This window comes from Rhea americana, unplaced genomic scaffold (assembly GCF_003343005.1).
Source record: "Rhea americana isolate MKP2758 unplaced genomic scaffold, rheAme1 scaffold_643, whole genome shotgun sequence".
Taxonomy (NCBI): domain Eukaryota; kingdom Metazoa; phylum Chordata; class Aves; order Rheiformes; family Rheidae; genus Rhea; species Rhea americana.
The window spans coordinates 7029-23515 of NW_028186805.1; the positions used below are offsets into that span (position 1 = coordinate 7029).

Here is a 16487-nt window from a genome sequence, read left to right on the forward strand (position 1 = left end):
GAAGGAACCGGGGCGGCGGGACGGGACGGGGTCGGGCCGTGGGAGCAGGGCGGCGGGCCGGGGCCGGGGCGAGGGAGCCGGGTGGTGGGATGGGATGGGGTCGGGATGAAGGAGCAGGGTGGCAGGAAGGGGCAAAACTGGGGCGCTGGAGCAGGACGATGGGACGGGATGGGACCAGGGAATGGGCCGGAGGGTAGAGTGAGCAGGGGCAGGGGGCTGCGGTGGGCGGCGGGATGGGGACAGGGACTGGGAGCAGGGTGGTCGGATGGGACTGGGGCAAAAAAATGAGTGACGGGACGGGACGGGGTCAGCATGAGGGAGCCGGGCGGTAAGTGTGACGAGACTGGGGCGAGAGAGCTGGGTGGCGGGAGAAAGTCAGGGCAAGGGAGCTGGACAGTGGGACGGGAGCAGGGCGAAGGAGCCGGGCAGTGGGATGGGACGGGATCGGGGTGAAGGAGCCGGGTGGCAGAACAAGACAGGATTGGGGTGAGGCAGCTGGGCAGCGGGATGGGGTTGGGGCGAGGGAGCAGGGCAGCGGGACGGGATCGGGGCAAGGGAGCAGGGCAGCGGGACAGGATGGGACGGGATCGGGGCAAGGGAGCCGGGTGGTGGGGTGTGATCAGGGCGAGGGAGCAGAGTGGAAAGAGTGGAAGGATGGGATGAGATTGGGGCGATGGAGCAGGACGATGGCATGGGATGGAACCAGGGAATGGGCCAGAGGGCAGAGCGAGCAGGGGCAGGGGGCTGCGGTGGGCAGCGAGATGGGCCCGATATGGTGGGAAGGGACCAGGGGAGAGAGCGGGATGGCGGGATGGAACAGGACCAGGGTGGGGGAGCCAGGTGGCAGGACAGGACAGGATGGGACTGGAGCGAGGGAGCCGGGTGGCGGGACTGGGACTGGGACCGGGGTGAGGGAGCCAGGTGGCGGGACGGGACTGGGACTGGGACCAGGGCGAGGGAGCCGGGTGGCGGGACTGGGCCTGGGACTGGACCAGGGTGAGGGAGCTGGGTGGCAGGACTGGGACTGAGACTGGGGAGAGGGAGCCAGGTGGCAGGACAGGACTGGGACTGGGACCGGGGTGAGGGAGCTGGGTGGCAGGACTGGGACTGAGACTGGGGAGAGGGAGCCAGGTGGCAGGACGGGACTGGGACTGGGACCGGGGCGAAGGAGCCAGGTGGCAGGACGGGACTGGGACTGGGACCAGGGCGAGGGAGCCGGGTGGCGGGACGGGACCGGGACCAGGGCAAGGAAGCAGAGTGGCGGGATGGGACTGGGACCGGGGAGAGGGAGCCGGGTGGTGGGACGGGACTGGGACCGGGGCGAGGGAGCCAGGTGGCGGGACGGGACTGGGTCTGGGACCGGGGCGAAGGAGCCAGGTGGCGGGACGGGACTGGGACTGGGACCGGGACCAGGGCGAGGAAGCAGAGTGGTGGGATGGGACAGGGTGAGGGGCCGGGGTGTTGGGATGGGACGGGATCGGGATGAGGGGGCTGGGAGGGTTTAATGAGACAGAGACCAGCACAAGAGGGCCAAGGCCATGGGATGGATTGGGGCAAGGGAGCTTGAAGGAGACAACGGCAGAGAGATGAGGATGAGGGCACTGGGGCAGTGGGATGAGTTGGGGAATCGGCCTGAGGAGACCTGGACAGAGGGATGGATTGAGGTGGGAGAGCGGGGGCAGTAGGATGCGACAGGGATCAGGGTGAGGGGGCCGGGGCAGGGGTGTTGATCGGGGTGAGGAGGCTGGGGCAGCAGGATGGATTGGGAGGGAGCTGGGGCAGGGGTGTGGGACAAGGATCTGGATGCGGGGGACAGGGCAGTGCAATGGGAAAGGGATCAGAGTGAAGGAGCCAGGGTAGTGGGATGGGATGGGATGAGGGCGCTGGGGCAGTGTGGTGGATTGGGGTGAGGGGGCCAGCACAGAGACGGAGATCAGGATGAGGGGGCTGAGTCAGGGGGGCAGGCTGGCGGTCTGGGGCCTCAGTGGGTCGGGTGAGGGGGAAGCTGTGCCAGTGCAGGGTGGAACAGGGCCCGATGAGCGGGCCGAGGCTCGGGAGGAGCTGGAAGGGTGACCTGACGCCTGGCAGTGCTGGGTGCCTGTAACAGGAAGGGCAGTGCTTGAGGGGTGGCAGGGAGCTGGAGATGAGCTGGGAGCGGTGAGCCTGCAGAGCAGCAGAGTGGGGCAAGCACGGGGCGCAGAGGTTGGCAGGGAGGAAGGTTCCCAGGGGTGGGGAGGGCCGTGAAGAGGGTGCTGGGGCGAAGCGAGGAGGGGCGTCGGGGTGGAGGTGACCCAGGAGGAGGCCGAGGGCGGCGAGGGGGAAGGCGGGCTCCCCGGCCACTGCAGCAGTGAGGTATGTGGGGCCGAGAGGAAGGAGGAGGGGGCTGCGGCTGCTGCTCCTGCCGCTGCTGGAGCTGGTGGAGTGTGGTGTCCCTCTGCGTGTCAGGCGAGGTGCCCCTCTGGGTGCAGATCTGGGTGCTTTTAACTGCAAACACAGCCCTGAGTCTGGGAGTAGTTACTCCCCTTTGGGAGGGGTGAGGTGGGGTCTGCACAAGGGTCGTGCTTGGATTTTTCTCTCTTGTTCGCTCCTTCTGCCATGACCTTGATCTCTCTTGACCTTGATGCTGTGCTGCTGTTTTGGGATTGAGCTGTTGCTTCCAAAGTCAGCAGGACAGAACTTTTTTTGACCCAGCTCCAGGTGAACTGATCTTTTCTGCTCGCTGGGAAGTTCTGCTCAGGTTTTAAATGCAGAAGAGGCTTTTCTAGTGCAATTTGCCCCACTAAGGCACTGCTAACAGCTGCAAAGGCAGACGTGCTGCTGGAGGTGGTACAATGGTGGGTGGTGAGCAGGAACCTGGGGACGGATTTGAACACCCATCATCTGTGGGCAGGTGTCAGGGCAGCCTGCTGTGCAGCAGTGGCACACGCGTGAACTGATCTTCTGCGGGAAGGATGGCAAGCTCCGTTATGCCCATCGTGTGACACTTCAGCTCTGTAAAACCTTGTTGGGGGCGTACGCCGTCCCCTAACAGTGGCTTTCTGGCTTTGTAAATTACTGGTGGTGGCTGGCAGCCCAGCTGGCGGAAGCTGGGAGGCAGCCTTGGGAAAGGGGCACCCCACGTACTCCTCGTGCTCTCTTCCTAAGTATCTGCCGTTCTCGGAGAGCATGCGACTTGCCACGGCCCTGCTGCACACGCTTTCCTTGATGGCCCGAGCAGGGACATCCCAGCACCTGCRAGGACGGCCTCATGGTCTCTGTGTCCTCCCATGCCCTGCCACGGGTCCCGTACCACCGGGGTGGGAGATGTACAGCTCGGGAGCCCCACCTTGTTTCCCTGCCTTTGTGCTTTCCTCAGAGCTCTGGTTATGATGTATTTGCATTCAAGGGACAGGCAAAAAGAGCACTGAGATTTTCTGTAGTATTAGAGSTCTGGTGTCTTACAGGAAGATACAATGAGTTATGAATGAACATTGTGAAGGTTGAGACACAAATACTTATGGAAAACCATGAAAATTGAACATAAAATGTATTTATCTTACTGACCAGCAGCCCTCCAAACTGCTGGAAAGTGCTGTGCTAGCAAACTTGCTTTCCACAAAATTGATGTTGTGCCGGAAATCTGCTGAGTGCAGGAGTCGGGCTTTGCGGCCTGAGCTTAGAAGCAGGCTTTCTTGGTAGGCTTTTTTCACTGCCATTGTGGYCGTCCTGATCAAAAGCACAAATCAGCTGTGAACAGTTGTTTTAAAACTCTCCCCTTAGTTTGTGGAGCGTGGCGAGCGCGCAATCTGCGCGGTGGCTCGTCAGCCTCCCGCAACTGCAGCAGCCCCACAGGTAGCGGGAAGAGTCCCGGCCCCCTTTCCCACCTGTCTCCGCAGCATTTGTCTCCTCCTCTCGGAGCCAGGCTCGTCGCTGGCTGCCTGCCAGCCGGGAGGCCGCTCTGAACCAAGCTCTGTTGTCTTTGTAAACAGATGCAGGGGCCGGGGGGTGGATTTCTGTGTTTTCATTACCAAGTTCTCTTGCAGTTGCTTTTTCCCACATTCCTCCCCCAAGTGACCCCTAAGTTCGCTTCTCCCCTCTCGTGCACTCTTTGCAGGCTTGGCCCAGGGCTGGGCAGGGGCTTGTCGGTGCCGCTGGCGCGAGGCGGGGTCCAGACCCCTGTTCCCGGCCAGCCTTGGATAAGTCATCCCCTTACACGTCATTACCCCGTTTCTTTGACTATGACCTAAAGCTGGGTATAGAGCAGTCTCCAGGGAATTACGAGGTTCAGTTAGGCATGTATGCAAGGAGAAAAACAGATACGGAGACTCCATCACAGGCCACTCATCCAGACTGATTTGCCCGTGGCCATTACCAGGCTGTCAGAGCCTTGTATATCTTTATATAATGGTAGGTGGCTAATGACTCCTGCAAACTGCGGTTTTGTGCCTGCAGTTGTGGCAGTTTTGTTCTGCTGCAGCCGTTACTCAGTGAAATTATCCCTGATGGTTATCTGAATCAGAGGATCTCAAGCCCTTTCACATGGTAAACTACCAGGAACAGTTCAAATCTAAATTGATTTTCRCATGGCATGTTTTCCGAGCTGCGGATGCCCTCAGTAGTGGAAATCCAGAAATGGTTTTGCTAAATAGGCTCGGGTGTTCATGGAAGCCTCCTGGTCAGCCCTAGGAGTGGGAGGGAGGTCCCTGCAGAAACTGTAGCCTGGCACACCTGAGTGAATGACACGTGACAGAAGGGAAAGCTGCCTCGATCAAGTCTAACAGGTCTGGCAGGACTTCTTCCCAGGGCTTTTAATTGCTGTCACAGAACCTGCTTTATTTTTTTAGCTCATGTTGCACTATTTTCATACAAAATTTCATGATGATTCTGATTTTTTTTTCTGAACAGTGTCCTTGAGGCATAAGCCTTGTTTGAGTATTTCTCTTTGAGGAAGAACAGTTTGCAGCAGCTGAAGATAACAAAATATAGAAAATATTGAGCAGAAAGCATAGGAGAGAGTTCTTGTTATTACTCGCTCTGGAGGAGCAGCAGCACGCTTGCAGCGCGAGGCAGGCCTCATCTCCGCTGGAGCACACAACACGCTGCGATGYGTCCGAGGGGACGGGCCTGTAGCGCACGCCGCCGTTGCTGTCGGCTGCCTTTGATGTTAGAGTGTGTTGGAAATGCGATTTTTTTTTTTGTAGGTGATACGAGATTCTAGTGATGTCCGTGGTGTCAGTCTGTCTAATTATCCCCTGCAAAGTGCAATTGCTTTTGAATCAGGCTTCACGTGCCAGATCAAAGTTGGACACATGCAAACCCTGGCTTTTTTAAAACATGATGTAGGATTCGTGCATGTGAGTGAAGGAGGGGTCTTACAGTTGCTTTTAACTGTATACATTTCCCCTTAGAATATTGTATCCTGCTCAGGCCATTGAGAGAGGAGATAACAAAATAGCCACCTTTAAGAAAAGGCAAATGAGGTGTTCCTAGCTATTTTTCTCCATTCTGTGAGGTCAGGAAGACTCATTAAAACCAAAACCACACTGTAAGACTGAGCCAAATTGATTGCTGCATGCCTGCTGGGTATATCTCACTGCTCAGGCTATTCATGAAAATAAATTCTGCGGAGGGAGGCAGAGCGGAGCCTGGCTCGGCAGTGCCGTCCCCCGCCCCGCCGTGCTGCTGTGCAGGACCCATCTAGCCAAGTTGCGCTGGGGCTGTGCCCTTGCCATTCCCCCTGCTCTCGGGAGGGAGAGGCTCTTTCCCCGCTGCATCCCCCGCTGCTGGGAGCTGTAGTTTCCTGGCTCCCTCCCCTACCCCTGCAGCCTTAGGCTGCGCGCTGCATGCGGTAACAGGCCTCTCCGGTGCGGACTACAAATCCCAGTAGTGCTCTGTGCGCTGGCCCCAGGGAAGCTTTGCTGTAAACAGAGGCTCTGAATTCAGGCCAGACCCTGGGGTTAGCTCTGTTTTATTTTTTTCTCTTAAAATAGCTAGAAGGAGGAGTGATACAAACATCAGTGAAGTCTCTCCCGAAGCAGCTGATCTCTCCCAGCTTTTCTCTGCTTGCTTCACTCCTGCACGTACCTCGCTGTTTCCCCCACTTACTAACTCTCCTCTCAGTCAACGCAGGGAACTGCAGCAGCCATTTGGAAGGAAGTTGAGGAAGATCTGAATGTGTGCCTGTGGTGGAAGGTGAAGGGAAAAGACAACAACCGCCCTGTGCTCTCCTGAGGACTGATGTCCCCTTCCTTCACAAGACTGGAAAAATGTCTGCAGGGGGTGCTCCCCAGGTATGGCCAGGGGGAGGAATTGTCAGCTGCTTGCTCTCTTGCCTGTGTCCGCAGACAGGAGAGGCAGTGTTGAGGGGCGACCTCTCTCTGCAAATTTCTCCCTGTTTTTCTCTGTCAAAGAATAGAGAAGTGCACTCTGGGGTGGCTGGGAGGAACCTTTGATTCTCTTCTGTGCCCTGATGTTTTTGTGGTGGGTGGCCTTTTGGCACTTTCTTGGGGGGGGGGGGATGGAAACTCTTCTGGTGGTGTTCTCCTTTACTTGTTGTTTAGAAGTATCATTATCCAAGGATGCTGCACTAATACTGTGCAAGTTTTTTTTTTCTTTTAAATTGCCACTTCCTAAAGTTGTTACAATAATCAGAACTTTGGTGTCTTGTGCCATCTGTTTTCTTTGTGCTCCTGCCAAGCTAAAGAGGAGTTTTGAGGGAGGGAGAGAGGAATTTTAGGGAGGGAAGATAGGAGGACATGATGTCAAGCTTCCCAGGGCTTGTTACAAAGGTTTCCTCCTTTGGTACTGATCCTGGCTGGATTGGGAAACTGTGCTCTGTGATCATACCCCTCAGGTAACCCAGGCAGGAGATCCACTGGAGAAACTAGTGATCTCGTTAGAAAGAGGATGGTAGGCATGTGGCTCCTGGCCTTAGTGGGCTCCACGTGAGGATTTCTGTCTGGGGATGCTGTTGCTGGTGAGGAAACCGAAGCACAAAGGAATAGCAGCTTGCCTGTGCGGAAGCAAGTCAGTGGCAGGGTTGGAAATACCGCACAGTACCCTTGTGATACCTTCCTAGTCCTCTGCTCTAACTTCCCACCTGTCTGCCTGACTGTTTAGACAGCAAGTTCTCTGTCTGTACAGAAGGTATGTCCCTTTCCTAGCTCGTTTTCCGAAGAAATTAGAGTTGTGTTTTAGCACGTTGAGTGCAGGGACTTGGGAACAGTTGTGTCTTCAGGCCCAATGTTATACACAGCTTTGCTATTCCAACTGCCTGGCTCTTGTGCCAGGGGGGCTACCCAGACAAAAACAGCCTCTCTCTGTCCTTCACTACCCAAAAAAGAAAAAGGAAAAAAAAGAAAAAGAAAACCCCAGCTTTTCCTAACCTTTTTCAAGGGAAAAGGCCTGGGCTTTCTCCTGGTTGTGCTGCTGCGTATCTGGTGTGAGTGATGCTGGGCCAGGGCTCCTGCTCGTTGCAAATGCTGGTGATGTTTAAGGGTGTTAGGTTTTGTTTCTCCCCAGAAGAGCAGATGGAGTTAGTGAAATGGTAGGAGCCTTGCTGGGGCGTGATGAAGGAGAACAACTTGCTGGTGATCCTGTTGAGCAAGAAGCTCATTAGCTCTTGAAACGTGTGCAGGGCTGTAGAAGCGACRGTTCAAGGGGGTGAGAGTGCATGCTGAGGGTCTGGGTGTGGGTTGGTCATACCTGTACACCACAAGTCTGCCTGTGGGGCAGACCTCCTTGATAATGGTTTGTGAATGACAGAGGTGCTGATTTGAAAGGCCACTACATTCTCCTTCAAATCCATTTGCAGGAATCTGTTCCCCAAAGCAGAACTGGCACTTCCAATATGTGCAAGAAAATGCTTTTGCTCCAGGGCTTCCAGGGTGATGACACTGTTAAATTAACTGGTGCTCTCCAAAACTGCATGAGCAAGGACCTTCAGTGGTGTCCAGGGATGCCGCAGGTGCCGTCAGAGTCTAGCCTGTGTATTTACACCTTTCCCAGCACAGGAGAAGGCTGGTTTTTGGCTGCCGCAGGCAACTGAGGACAGAGCATCCTGGATGGCAGGCGCAGTCTTTCCAGTGTGTGTTGCTTGGCAGGATGGTGGAAAAAAAGTCCTGTTGCCTTTCAACTTTAAGAGCCGGGTGGTGAAAGCTGGCCCGGCCAGCAGGCTGCTCAGGGAATGATTGCTGATAGCCCAGCTTGCCATGCAGAGCCTGGCCTTAGCTGTGGTCACTGCGTACTCTGCAGAACAGAGTCGGTTGCACCCACCAGAGGAGGGACAGGAGGAGTCAGTGAACTGGAGATGTGCTACAGAGCCTGTCAGTCCTGCTTCACCTGTTCAGCTCTACCTAGCTAGCGAGTGTCTCCTACAGTCTCCTGCCCCACTCGGAGGGGTTACCACAGATGAATCACTACTGCTAACCTGATGTGATTGCTGGCTGGGTGTGTGAAAATGTGGGCTATGGAGATTGTTCCCACCAGCAAAACTGATGTCCAGTTCCATCTCCTAAGGTCTTGTCTCTGGCCGTAGCTATCTGTTTATGCCCCTGACTAGCGATGCAGCTAGGTCTGAGCTGGTGAGATACTGAACATGTTCAACCTTTGTTAACTCAGCGACCGACCACCTGTTAAAATGAGTCTTTTTTTTTTCTTGGACCAGCCTGCCCACATCCTGAACCTGCTCCCTTATCCCAGATTGAACGAGGTGCCAAGAACTGGACACGAGCTGGATTCTGTTGGCGTAGAAATCCCATCAGATCCCTGCACAGGTGACTACCGTGAACAGCAAGCAACAGATGGGGTGTCAGCATGCAAGGCAAACAGATATAAGCTCAAATACTTTACTCACTTGAGACAGATTTTTATGATACATTTTTGTATTCTGTGGAGTACAGTCAGTCCTGTGTTAGCACCGATTCACACTGATTGCTGCCAACAGCCACCGCCTCTTCACTGAGGCCRGGGGCAGGGTGGTGGGGAAGTAGAGGGTGAAGCACAGAATGTATGTAGGTGTGGGTGAGTGTGGCACAGCTGGGAGGAAAACCCCCAGCCTGGAGCTTGAGGCCGGTCATTCAGCCAGCCTCTGCTGCAGTTGCCCTGGTAGCAGTGTTTCTCTGGTAATGACTAAGACTTTCCATAAATTTGAGGTATTCAAGTTGTAATTAGTACATTTTTGTGGTAGACTTTGAAATACTATCGTGAAGAGTGCCATATGGGATGTAAGGATACTTAGGTGAGCCTGTGAAAGACTTTGGAATGAAAATTGTTTTCCAAGGAATGGTGTTCTTTCCTCACCTTTCCCTTGAGTATACATTGCCAGGAGGAGGGAGTCTGATGCTTGTATTTCCTTTTATCTTTAATTACACTTCAGGCAGCAGAAGCTTAAAATAGATGAAAGCAATGCCCAGAGGCTTAGTTAATTTTAGCTTATTTGTGAATTAACACAGGCATCTCCAGTGTAATGATGTATATGCCAAATGCATGTTTTGCAGTGTGACAGTTCATGGTGACCAGCTCTTATCCCTTCAACCAGGCTACAGATTTTTCAAGCCCGGTGGTTTGTTCGGTATTAAACAGTCGGAGGAGCCGTACACTGAAGGCCAGCAAATGCAGGAGGAGAGCAAGATCCTCGTGAGCCCTTGTGCAGGTAGGAGCTTCAGACGCCTTCACAGAGGATGTGTGAGTGGTTGGATATTGGCCTTGACAGGGAATGCTYATCTTGAATGTAGAGACAAGGTGTTTGCAGCCAGTTAATTGCAATTTTGAATTGTTACTGCTGGCTGCCTGTGCTGCTCTGAGCAGTCAAGGGTGGAGTGGGCTCTGGGAAGGGCTTTGATCTCCCTGGTTGTTTAGGGTGTTATATACTGCAGCAAAAGACTCAAATTAATGTCTTGACTCTTTTTGAAATCCAGTTGAGCCTGGTCGAACAAATAAAGTTGAGCAGCAGGAGGAGAAGCCTGGGTGCACTGCTGGCTCCCTGGAGCTGTATCCCACAGCCACAAGCAGTTCCAGCCGCTGGTTTCACAGTGGGCAGCGTGCAGCTGACCGGGTGGGCATGGAGAGAGATGGTGCAGTTGGCCTCAGCCAGGTCTCTGCCAGGGTTGCCTGCTGGGTACCCCAGCTCGGGGCTGGCCCCTTCAGGTGTGCCCAGTGYGGGAAGGGCTTCCGCCAGAAGCAGAGCCTCATCACACATGAGAGGATTCACACTGGAGAGAAACCCTACAGGTGTGGGGACTGTGGGAAGAGCTTCAGCCAGAGGCCCAACCTCCTGACCCATCGACGTGTTCATACGGGGGAACGCCCCTTCCCATGCACGCAGTGTGGCAAGAGCTTCAGTCAGAAGGCCAACCTTCTCGCCCACCAGCGGATACATGCTGCTGGGGAGAAGGCACTAGCAGGGGGTGACCAGGAGGACGGCACGTCCACCAAGCCGAAGCTCCGAACCCAGCAGAGAAGTTACCAGGAAGACACCCCCTTTGTGTGCCCTGAGTGCGGGAAGAGCTTCCGGCAGAAACCCAACCTCATCACCCACCGGAGAATCCACACTGGGGAGCGCCCCTTTACCTGCTTTCTCTGTGGGAGGAGCTTCAACCAAAAGACCAACCTGGTGACACACTACCGCGTGCATACGGGGGAGCGCCCCTTCGCCTGCACCCAGTGTGGCAAACGGTTCACCCAGAAAACCAACCTGGTGACACACCAGAGCACCCACACGGACGTCCGCCCCTACCCTTGCGGACAGTGCCAGAAATGCTTCAAGGACAAAGTGTCTCTGAAAGCACACCAGAAAACTCATGCCCCACGCCAGCGGAGATGCCCCGGTCGGAGTCCGGCTACAGCCTTGCCTTATGGGACTGCKCCCACGCTGCACCAGCCAGGAGGCCCGGAACAAGAGACCCCGTTCAATCCTATGCCACCGCTGCCTGTTCAGAAGATCCCCGAAAACCAAGAGCTGTACTCGTGTACGGAGAAAAGCTTTCCCCCAAAGGAGCAGCTCCTGCCGCATCAGCAGCCCTCGCTGGGGGAGCAGTCTTTCCCTTGTGTGCAGTGTGGGGAAGGGTTTTGCCAGAAGGTGACTCTCCTAAGGCAGCAGCACAGTCCTGCAGTGGAGACTCCCAGTGGGTGTGCGACCAGCTTCAGCCACAGTCAGCATCTCCTGGGGCACTTGGGGGTGCAGCCTGTCCTTGGGGATGGACCACCCCCTGCTCCACCTGCCCCTGGGGCAGAGAAGCCCTTCATCTGTAACCAGTGCGGTAACAGYTTTGGCTTGTGGTTGTCCCTTGTGGCCCATCAGAAGAGTCATGTAGGGCAAAAGCCCTATCAGTGCCCTGACCATGAGAAAAGCTCTGGTGATGAGCTGTCCCCCAAAGCCCCACCTGAGAAGCAGGTGGAAGGGAGAGCCTGGGTGTGTCCAGAGTGCGGGAGAAGCTTTGTTCAGTACGAGCGCTTGGTGAAGCACCGGCAAAACCACAGGGGCAGAGGGCCCTACCGATGTGACGTCTGCGGGAAGAGATTCAGCCTGAAAACCAACTTGGTGACTCACCAGCGCATCCACACCGGGGAGCGCCCCTTCACCTGTGGCGTGTGTGGACGACGATTCAACCAGAAGGGGAACCTGGTGACGCACTACCGCACACACACAGGAGAGCGGCCCTTTGCCTGCACCCAGTGCGGCAAGCGCTTTGCCCAGAAGCCCAACCTTATCGCCCACCAAAAGACCCACAGTGGGAGACAGCCCTTCACGTGTCTGGAATGCCCCAAGCGCTTCAAGAGCAAGCTCTCCCTGAGAGTCCACCAGCGAGTGCATGTTGTGGAGCGGTCCCCAAGCGAGCCAGTCTCGGGGCAGACACCCARCATGCAAGCTCACCCTGGGAGCCCATATCCCTGCTCTCTCTGTGGAGAAACCTTTGAGGAGCATGGAGATCTGCAGCTTCACCGTCAGGGCCACGCTGGGGAGCGGCCGCACGCCTGCGCAGAGTGTGGGAAGCGCTTCCGGCAAAAAGTGAACCTCGCTGTTCACCAGAGGACCCACACAGGGGAGAGGCCGTTCCGCTGTGCCGAGTGCGGGAAGGGCTTCAGCCAGAAGGCCCATCTCCTCCGTCACCGCCGGACGCACGCGGGGGCCATGCCACCCTCTTGCTGCGAGGGGACCTGCCCGGCGCATCAGGAGGAGCCAGATGCCAGCGCTCCCCTGGGGAAGGGATCTGAACCTCCCAACATGCTCCTGTCCCCCTGTTCCAGGGGAGCTGCTCACGGATCACTGGCTCGGGAAGAGCTTCGGCCGGGAGTGCAGCCCCCAAACAGACCAGATAGCCCGTCCGGGGCAGCAGACATCCTTCTGCAACTGATGCAGGAAGATCATCACCTAGTGTCTGGCTCTCACCATCCGCAGGAGGGACCCGCTGGGCAGTGCCCCTGTAAGTGCGCAGAGGGTGGGGAAAGCTTGAGTGAGAAGCCAAATCTGCAGCCACAGTGCTGCTGTACTGACTGCATGAGCCAGCGGCAGCTGCTTCTGAAACCCCAGCACGACTGCAGAGCGGAGATCTGGTGCAAGTACGGTGGCTGTAGCAGAAGCTTTGAGGATAAGAGAGTCCTGAGAGTGCCTGAGAGAGCACATGGTGAAGAGAAAACCTCTCCGTGCCCAAGCTGCTTGTAACGTGTGCACACCTGAACAAACTGCCATAATCCTATCTCTGAGCAAGGGACTAGACCTTACTGCTCTTGCACTAAAGACACCAAACCTAAATAGGGCAGTGGCTCAAACCAGAAGCCAAATTGCTAACCAAATGAGGACAGTGCAGAGGCTGTACGGGCCTCGTGTAGGGAAAGCTGCAAGTCAGAACTTATGCTGCCTCCCAGGACATGGCAGTGGTAGGGACTCGGAGGACTGTGGTGGTTCAAGGGACCAGTAACAGCATGCTTTTCAGAGCAGAGTACCCTACGGGTGAGTATTGGATGCAATGAAAGTATCGGTCATGARGCGGTTGATGGACCCTGATGCACAGTGTGAGCTTTCCATCTTCTAAATATGTCAAATTTATAAAGAGGATGGAGCTGAGAAGCAGGAARCGATAATAGGACTGTGGATCTGCAGTGTTTGCTTCTACTGGCTGCTGCATGTGAAGATCCTGACCGTAAGGAGTTGGGGGAAGAGCTTGGGATCCTGTGCATTGATTTAAGAATAATTTCTGTCATGCAGCAGGCCACGCAGAAGCGCGTCTGCACGTTCCTGGGTCCAGGTGCAGCTGGATGATGCCTAAGCACAGCCCTGTGGTGTGCAGACCCAGTGACAACTGTGGGGCAATGAAGGGCCCCTGTGGGTCAAGAGCTTCTGACAGAACCCTCCATCCTTATCTTATGGACTGGATGTCTTTCCACGGGATGTTTCGGGGGTGGAGAGCTGACACCTGCTGCCAGTTGTGGGCAGAGGAAGAACAGCTTCACTGAACATGAGTGAGCTGAAGAAAGCAAGAAGTGCTGGGGAAAGTTGCTGGATCCCTTCTTGCCTTAGCGGTGAACCTCTGCTGATGTCCCCCAGACAGCAGAGCAAKATCCAGCCTGTGGCTTTCCCAGGGGGTGGAGCGGAGAAAAGCTGGGCAAGGACAGGTGGTGGGGAAAACAGCTCAAAAATATCTAGTCGCAGGTGGTCACGACTGACTTAGCCGCAGCTCTCATTCCAAAATGGACCATGATAAGCATCTCCTCTGTCCCTGGAGGAGRTGATTCAGGGTGAATATTGGGGGGTGGGGAAAGGGGAATGTAGCTTGTGCTTCTCTACTTGCTCTTTGGATAATCTTTCTGACTAGCACCTCTTTCTGATACTCAATTATTAACTTCTACATAGATAACCCAGAAATGCCGGGGGAAGAGGTAGTGTCTGTAGTCTGCCAGAGCCTTTCCGGTAGCTTGTGGTGGTGTCTGCCTGTTTTTTCATCGGTGTTGAGTGCCCCTGAGCCTCAGGGGCTCCCCGCAGCAGCAGAAGGTAGGGTGCTGTGTGAGACGGAGGTTGTTTGCTCGGGCTTCCCTGSCATCGCTGGTTCGCTCACGGCAGCGGCAGAGCTGACGCTCCTGGATGCGRAAGGAGGGAGCCGCTTTGCCAGGCAGGTGGCGGAAGGGTCGGCAGTGGCCGGCCGTGCTTGAGAAAGCAGAACTCTTTTGCCTGAAAGCTGTTTTTGCTTTGAAGTGCATTTTACATAAAAGAGGAAATGAATCTTGCCTGCTGCATCAGAAAGAAACCATCTTTCTATTGTTCCTCCCTCTAGCATGTAATGAACTGCATAGTTCTCAGCCCTAGCTATGGCAGTAAGAACCATATCTCGCTTTGCTAGGCTGCAAAAGCCCCGTGGCTGCAACAGTTTGGCAAAGGCCTTCATCTGAAAATACGCAGGGCGCCGTTGATGGGGCCCAGCTCGGTGCCGCGCTGCTCTTGCGCGAGGGCTCTGGGGCGCTCGGTGCGTGTGGCCGCTCCATAGCTTTTTGGGGTGCCTCTCCCAGCCCCGCTGCAGGGAGGGGGTGCTGCAGGCCATGCGGCCCCTCAGAGCAAGGGGCTGGGGGCTGATCCGGGCCCACAGAGCTCCGGGGGGCTCGGGCTGGCCGCGGCCCGCGGCAGGAGGCGGCCGTGCCGGGTCGCTGCTGGCCGCAGCTCGGGCTGCAGCCGGGGCGGGCATGGCCCGAACGAGCGTGGGGGGAGCTGCCTGGTGGGTTCCTGGCATCCGAGAGCGTTAGTGTGGTCCAGCGGCGGGGTGGGCGCGCGCCGGCCCTGCGCCCGCTCCCCGCCCGGCCTGCCGCGTGCCCGGGGCTCGCTCCCTGGGGCGRGTGCGCTGCCCTCCTCCCCTCTGCCCAGCGTCACACTCCAGCAACATTTCAGGTCCTTGCAATTCTATTTTTTGAGGTTATTTAAAATAAAAGCTTTCTCACAGCAGGTTCTTGGCTCCTCTTTCCTGGGAAGCGTTGGTGGGGTCTGCCCAGCAGGGAAGCCCTTCAGATTAAATCCAGGCCTGAGCTTAGGCTCAGGTGAACACGTTTCTGGCTTGGTCTCCAACTATTCCTGGCCTCCCAGGCTGGAACCGCTTCCCTGGGCCGTGTGCCTCCTTCCCTGGCTGACCCAGAGGCCATGCGCGCCGCGGCTTGGCCCCACGGAGCCACCCGGCCCCACGGCAGGAGAGGGCAGGCTCCCTGCGCTGGCGGCTTCCTCCATGGCCTTGGCCACRGCGCAGGTCTCCTGCCCGCCGGCTCCGCCGCCCTGGCAGGCGAGGGCTGGGGGGACCGYGGGTGCCCCCTGCCCCCCGGCACGGAGGAGCATCGTCTGGGTTCGAGTCGGGCCGGGCAAATCCCGCCAGTGCTGAAGCCCCACAGCCGCCCCCTCGGGCCTCGCCAACATCGTTCCCCAAACCCAGCCCGAAGCTCCCGGCTCCTGGCCCCGCGCGAGCGCGCGCTGGGAGGAGGAAAGCTGCCGCGTGGCTCCTTCAGCGCCCGTGCGCTTTGCTTGTCCTGTTTTGTTGCAGTTTAATTTATAGTTGTGCTACTGCAAAGCTGCTTGCAGAAGCAGTCCTGACTTTTTGCATCTCTTAGCAAAAACCTCTAACAGTAAAAGGGAAAATGTGCCGGACTGTCGGCAGAACTGGTGGGTAACCCGGGCTCGTGGAGCCAGGAGAGCTGTTCCCGTTGCCTGGGCCGCGGCGGCTCTCTGCTTCCCGCTGAGTGCTGCTGCTTTCCTCCGYTGGCTGGGTTTCACCCGTCGGACAAGCTTGGGCGTAAACAGCAAACCTCTGGTCCGGTAATTTCTGCGAGTTTTTAGATCGGTGCAGGCCCCTACCCCGCGCATCTCCCCGTGCCGGCCGGCCCGCCGCGCTCCTCGCGGACGGCGCGGGAGCCGAGCGGGGCCCCGCGGTGCTCGGCGGCGGACRCTGCCCCATCGCAGACACGGGCAGCGCTTCCGCTCCGCGCAGCCCGCTCGAGCGTCGCGAGGGCGCGCGTGTCCACGAGGGAAACGGCCTTCCCGCCGCCCCGGGYGGCACGGCGAGGGCAGCGTCCCCACCCGCTGCCCGACAGAGCTCGGTCACCCCGGCCGCAGCGTGCTGCAGCCGCGCGGCTTCTGGAAACGCAGCACCAGGAGCTGCCCGTGGGCAGAGCCGGGGGCCGCGAGGGGCCGAGCGCGGGAGCTGCCGGGCCGCAGGCGTGTGGAGCTGGAGGAACGGGAGGCGGCTGCCGGTGAGGGAAAGGGRTAGTGATAAAATGGCTGGTCCAGAAAAAGAGCTCTTTGTTCCTTTCTGCCGGCGGCRGGATGCGCCCAGCGACGCCGGGAGCGCGCTCAGAGGGAAGAGCCTGCAGGAAAACACGAAGAATGCACGGCTGTCGGCGCTGCGGCGCGGGACCGAGCGCCCGTCTCACCCGTGCTGCAGCGCCAGAGCACGGTGCAGCGAGCCCCTCGGCGGGGACAGCACTGGGTGCTCCGTGCATCCCCGCGGGCACATGGGCACGGTGCAGCGAGCCCCTCGGCGGGG

The 16487-nt window shown here is 57.3% G+C and overlaps 1 protein-coding gene across 6 annotated transcripts in view; it reads left to right on the top strand.

Annotated features, from left to right (window-relative positions):
- The window catches only part of LOC146586842 (uncharacterized), a 15431-nt gene extending 526 nt beyond the window's left edge, over positions 1-14905 (top strand). The window contains exons 1-5 of one of the 6 annotated variants that reach the window (XM_085320602.1): positions 1979-2157; positions 6109-6269; positions 8645-8753; positions 9518-9631; positions 9897-14905. In XM_085320602.1, the coding sequence (XP_085176728.1) occupies positions 6246-6269; positions 8645-8753; positions 9518-9631; positions 9897-12640 (2991 nt within the window). In that variant the 5' untranslated portion in view covers positions 1979-2157; positions 6109-6245 and the 3' untranslated portion in view covers positions 12641-14905. The other 5 variants (XM_085320600.1, XM_085320603.1, XM_085320599.1 and 2 more) reach the window with 5 other exon arrangements.
- Positions 14906-16487: the final 1582 nt, after the last annotated feature.